The sequence below is a fragment of the Vigna unguiculata genome, chromosome 2 (assembly GCF_037176805.1).
Source record: "Vigna unguiculata cultivar grain cowpea cultivar isolate G323 ecotype 2 chromosome 2, ASM3717680v1, whole genome shotgun sequence".
Lineage (NCBI taxonomy): Eukaryota > Viridiplantae > Streptophyta > Magnoliopsida > Fabales > Fabaceae > Vigna > Vigna unguiculata.
In genome coordinates, this window is record NC_140793.1 from 31306782 (window position 1) to 31312186 (window position 5405).

The 5405-nt window shown below is 35.3% G+C and overlaps 1 protein-coding gene across 1 annotated transcript; it reads left to right on the forward strand.

Annotated features, from left to right (window-relative positions):
* The first annotated feature begins 680 nt into the window (after positions 1-680).
* Positions 681-4904, forward strand: LOC114173900 (Methylthiotransferase). Its single transcript, XM_028058566.2, has 3 exons — positions 681-1066; positions 1392-2449; positions 4259-4904. The coding sequence occupies exons 1-3, from the start codon at positions 792-794 to the stop codon at positions 4759-4761; spliced, it is 1836 nt and encodes a 611-aa protein (XP_027914367.1). The 5' UTR covers positions 681-791; the 3' UTR covers positions 4762-4904.
* The last annotated feature ends 501 nt before the right edge of the window (positions 4905-5405 follow it).

Here is a 5405-nt window from a genome sequence, read left to right on the forward strand (position 1 = left end):
TGAGGACCATTTAAAGCATTATGTCAAAATGAGAATCATCCGCAACAAACACTACGAAAATGAGGACAAAAAAAGTATTTAAGCCATCATTTTCTAATTAACCAGTACATTAATTATTTTCTCCCTAAACTGACCATAATTAATTTACACTTTTCAGTAAGATTCAAGCATAAAGTTTTTTCAGACGTGTAATAACACTAAATATGTTATTATTTTTAAATAATTTCACTAAAATACTTTCATCCTCCGTAATTTCATTACTTGCATTTTGAAATGGCATAAATTATTCGGGAGAGAAACAGATAACAATTAATTTAGAGACAAATAAGAAATCAAAAGTTAATTCTTCATGGAAAAATGACATGATTAGTAAATCAGAACTTTTTAAAAATCTAAATTTGCATGTGAAACCAGAGAAGTAACAATATAAAGATTGAAGCAGAAAACATCTTTCTCTTTTTTATTAATATAAGAGAATATGAGTAATTACAAATTATATAACCATTATTCTATTTTTAAATGTAGTTTAATTTGGAGAGAAATAATTAAGAGGAAATGGATTAATTATAAATATACTATTGACAAGACAATGTTAAACACATTTAAGATAATTTTAAATAATATGAACTATTGATCAAATCTAATATCACGTTTTAGGGTGGGAGATTTCATGGGTTTTGATGATAGGGCGAAAAATGAAAATGGAAATGTTTTTGTGACCGCAAGGACCCTATCCGCCCCAATAACAGGGCGAATTCAATACAGAACCCAACTGCGAGTGAAAGAGAGACATGGCTTCTTCACTGTCCTCCGTCATCAACCAACCTCACATAGCTCAGCGCTTCAAACTCCATCGCCCATCTTCTTTTGCCACTTTCACAATCTTCCACCACAAACGCAAACACAAACACCACTACAATGTGTTTTCTCCACACCCATATACCTCATCGCCACGCTCTCGCCCTCTCAATCTCATCATCGCTTCCAGATCCTTCTCTCATTCCACCACTCTCCGCCACCATTTCATCCCTCAAGCCACGCTCACTGCTTCCGAAGCTCAACCCTGGTGAGTTTTTTGTTGCAATTGAAACAGCGCCACCACTTTGTTGTGTGTGTGTGTTTTTTTTTATTATTACAGGAATTTTATTTTATTTTACTTGTTGGGTATTTCGGATTCACTTCAGTTTCGATGAATTGAATGAAAAGACAACTTCTTTTTTTTCATTTTTGATATTATTAGTCATGTGGAAGAATGGCATGAGAATGTTCATGGGAAAGACGCAATTTTTGTCCCTGTATCATCTTTGCAGAATTGCAAATTTTAGATTGGATGGATTGGGGGTTTAGGGATGAAATATATTTACTCGTTATTTGTTTATTTGTGTGGGTAGCCTTGTGCCAGATGCTGAAGTTCCTCCCACTGGTCGAATATATCATGAGACTTATGGATGTCAAATGAACGTTAATGACATGGAGATCGTTCTTTCTATAATGAAAAAGGCCGGTTACAGTGAAATTGTGAGTGTTCCCGAGAGTGCAGAAATAATATTCATCAATACCTGTGCCATTAGAGAAAACGCAGAACAGAAAGTATGGCAGAGGCTTAATTACTTTTGGTTTCTTAAGAGGCATTGGAAGAGCAATGTTGCTACTGGAAGAGCAGAGTCTCTGCGCCCTCCCAAAGTAGTGGTTTTGGGATGTATGGCTGAGAGGTTAAAGGAGAAGATACTTGATTCAGATAAAATGGTTGATGTGGTATGCGGGCCTGATGCTTATAGGGATTTGCCGCGCTTACTGGAGGAGGTTGACTATGGTCAGAAAGGGATCAATACCCTCCTTTCACTTGAGGAGACTTATGCTGATATTAATCCTGTTAGAATCTCCAAGAACTCGGTTACTGCATTTGTCTCAGTGATGAGAGGTTGCAATAATATGTGCTCGTTTTGTATTGTTCCTTTCACCAGAGGCAGAGAGAGATCACGTCCGGTGGAATCCATTGTGAGAGAGGTAGCGGAGCTTTGGAAAGAGGGTGTTAAGGAGGTAACGCTTCTTGGACAAAATGTGAACAGCTACAACGATGCATCTGGGAGTGAGGGAGAGGTTGAATCGGGGTCCAATTGGCAACTTAGTGAAGGGTTTTCTAGTATGGCTAAGGTAAAAAAAATGGGCTTAAGATTTTCTGATCTACTGGATCGATTGTCCTCAGAATTTCCTGAGATGCGATTCAGATTCACTTCTCCACACCCGAAGGATTTTCCAGATGAGTTGCTTTATCTAATGCGAGACAGACATAATATATGCAAACTGATACATTTACCTGCACAAACTGGAAGTAGCAAAGTGCTGGAGAGAATGAGAAGAGGATATACCCGAGAGGCTTACTTGGAACTTGTGCAAAAGATCCGGAGTATCATTCCAGATGTGGCTTTGAGCAGTGATTTCATTTGTGGTAATATGTTTTTTTTTTAAATTTATTTTCCCTGCCTTTTTTTTTACTTTTATTTTGTTATTCATTAATTTCACCATTTACAATTGGAGAACCTTAATTTCAGCAGATGAGTGCTGGAGTTTCTCATTTATAGTTCCTTTCATTTTATAATGTTGTTGTATTTGATGATCTTTTATTCTTAGGGAATCTAGTTTATTTTCTCAAGCAATTCAGCTTCAGAATACACAATTTACTCGAATTTTTATAAACCCATCTTGTGTTCATCTTCGGGAGTTGTAAAATTTGCATCTCTCAAATAATTGAGCATTCCTTCAATAATTTGTTCTCATCAAAATGAAAGGAGCTAATGAAATCTTTATTTGCAAACTTTTGCCAATTTGTTTTGTTACTGAGGAGTAGCATTTTTGTTCAATCTTCCCATTTTAAACTTTTTTTCCTACAGTGTATTAGAAACTTGCACTATTTTTGTTCAATCATCTGTTCAACAAGTCCTTCCTGGACCATCATGTGATTCAATGATTATTTTTGTTCCTCTCAAACTCAAACTTAGGGTGTCAAATGACATTGTTCCACTACCTCTTCTCACCTACTAGCGTAAATAACTCTTTCATCCTTTCTTCAATATTCTTGTGATTCAATTCCTCCATAACATTGTTGTATGAGAACAAGGGAAACAATTTAGTGTTAGGGTATAGCGATGCAGATTGATCTAACTTACCCATTGATGGGAGATCTACCACAAGATATTGTTTACTTGGAGGGAATCTTGTGTCTTTTATCTTGGAAAAATAAGAAACAAAGTGTTGTTGCCCAATCTAGTGTAGAAGTTGAATATAGATCTATGGCCCGAGCTACATGTGAACCTGTGTGGATAAAATAATTCCTTTAGAAGTTGAAATTTTGTGAAGATGAGCAATGAAGTTGTATTGTGACAATCAGGCAGCTCTTATATAGCTTCCAATCCCGTGTTCATGGGATAACCAGACGTATAAAGATTGATTGTCATTTCATTTCATTAGAGAGAAGTTGTTGTCTAAGGAAATTATTCCTTTGCTTGTCAATTCATTAACAACTTGTGGACATTCTAACTATATCTCTAAGTAGACCTTGGATTCGGTTTATGTTACAATGTGTATATGACCTATATGCTCCAACTTGAGGGAGAGTAGTGTAATATTATTTTATTATTATTTCTTTTGTATGTACTCAATTTTGGGGTTAGGGTCCTAGGTAAGTGCCTTTGCATATTTTATATATACATTAATAAAAAAACACAACAGTGTAGGTTAAATACAGTGCTTTTCCTCAAATTTTATTAATTCAAGTAGGTGTAACTAATTATTGAACACTTATTCATTAATTTTTCTCAACAAAATAAATGGGACGGTTACAATCTTTATTTGCAAACAGCATCACCAAATTCTGTGTTATGAGTAGTATCATCCACCAGTAGTATATGTTTCTTTGTGGAATTGTCGATGGTGTTTCGCCTGGTTGTTTATCCTATGAAATTGTTAAAAGAATACTGCAGGAAATTAATGAAAGGAATTTATGGTTTATTGTTGAGAACTTGGTTTTACAATTGTGCCTATGCTGTAGTGTGATCCATGTAACCGACCTTACTACATTAAATACGGCTGATTGCTGTTGTATTACTCATTCTATATGAACGATGCATTCATTGATTTTTTAACTATGCAGTTGTAGTCCTCAAGTCCTAGTTATTATCCTGTACTTTTTTCTTTACCACTTATATTTAACTGCATAAGAAACTAGCCTCTGATTGTGATACTTTTGCAATTTAAACAGGATTTTGTGGAGAAACAGAGGAGGAACATTCTGAGACGTTGACTCTGGTAAATGCTGTTAGTTACGATATGGCATTCATGTTTGCTTATAGCATGAGGGAGAAAACTCATGCCCACAGAAATTATGTTGATGATGTTCCTGAGGAAGTTAAACAGAGGAGGCTGGCTGAACTAATTGAGACTTTCCGCGAGAGCACAGGGAAGTGTTTTGACTCTCAGATCGGAACCACACAGCTTGTATTAGTGGAAGGACCCAATAAAAGAGCTCCAGATACTGAGCTTATGGGCAAGAGTGACAAGGGTCATCGTGTGTTGTTTCTCAACTTGCCAATCACAGTTAGGGAAGACGTTAATACAAAGCGAAATCCTGTGGTTGGTGATTATGTTGAAGTCCGAATAACAAGATCTACGAGGGCATCACTCTTTGGTGAACCACTTGCTATAACTAAACTAACTTCATTTTACGATAATCTGGATAAAGAAGCTGTTGCATGCAGCATGTAGAACCTTGTAGCTTAAATAGCATGACAATTTTTGGATGTAGTTGTTCATTAATTGCTTTTTCTCTTGTTTCACTCACTACACAACATGGCAGCACTTTTTATACAAGACACTACAAGGGAATGAGGTTTTACATTCACTAGCGACATACCTTCAAGATTTTGTATTCTTTGTTCATCCTCTCTTCACATTAAAAGGGTTCGAGTCTGCATTAAAATTACACTATTGATTATCCTATTTATCATGGCAGTTTGGCTCTGTTATTTTTTGGAGCTGCATTGCGAAAGTGATTTAAGTGAAAATCTACGTTGTGTCTTCATTCTTTTTTTTTTTACAAGTTCTGTAGTTAATCATGCAAGTTGGATGAAATGTAATATGAAATTTATGTTGTTTTTGTTTTATTTTTTATTTATTTATTTAGCTCATAATGATAGTTTTTAAAAAGAATTCTTTTTTGAGTAGTTCAACAAGATAATAATATTTTATGATTGCGAAATTATGTTTAGATCATTTTATTTATCGGTTTAGTAGGTCTATAAGATAATAACACTACTGGCACACTAACACAGCAGCAATGAGATTGAGTCTAACAATAACAACATAGTCAAATGCAGCAAATTAACTGCGTACAAAATCTAACTTTCACT

Coding starts and splice junctions, on each gene's coding strand:
- LOC114173900 (XM_028058566.2), top strand. CDS start 792: ATGGCTTCTTCACTGTCCTCCGTCATCAACCAACCTCACATAGCTCAG. Junction 1,067..1,391: donor GCTTCCGAAGCTCAACCCTG/GTGAGTTTTTTG, acceptor TTGTGTGGGTAG/CCTTGTGCCAGATGCTGAAG. Junction 2,450..4,258: donor GAGCAGTGATTTCATTTGTG/GTAATATGTTTT, acceptor CAATTTAAACAG/GATTTTGTGGAGAAACAGAG.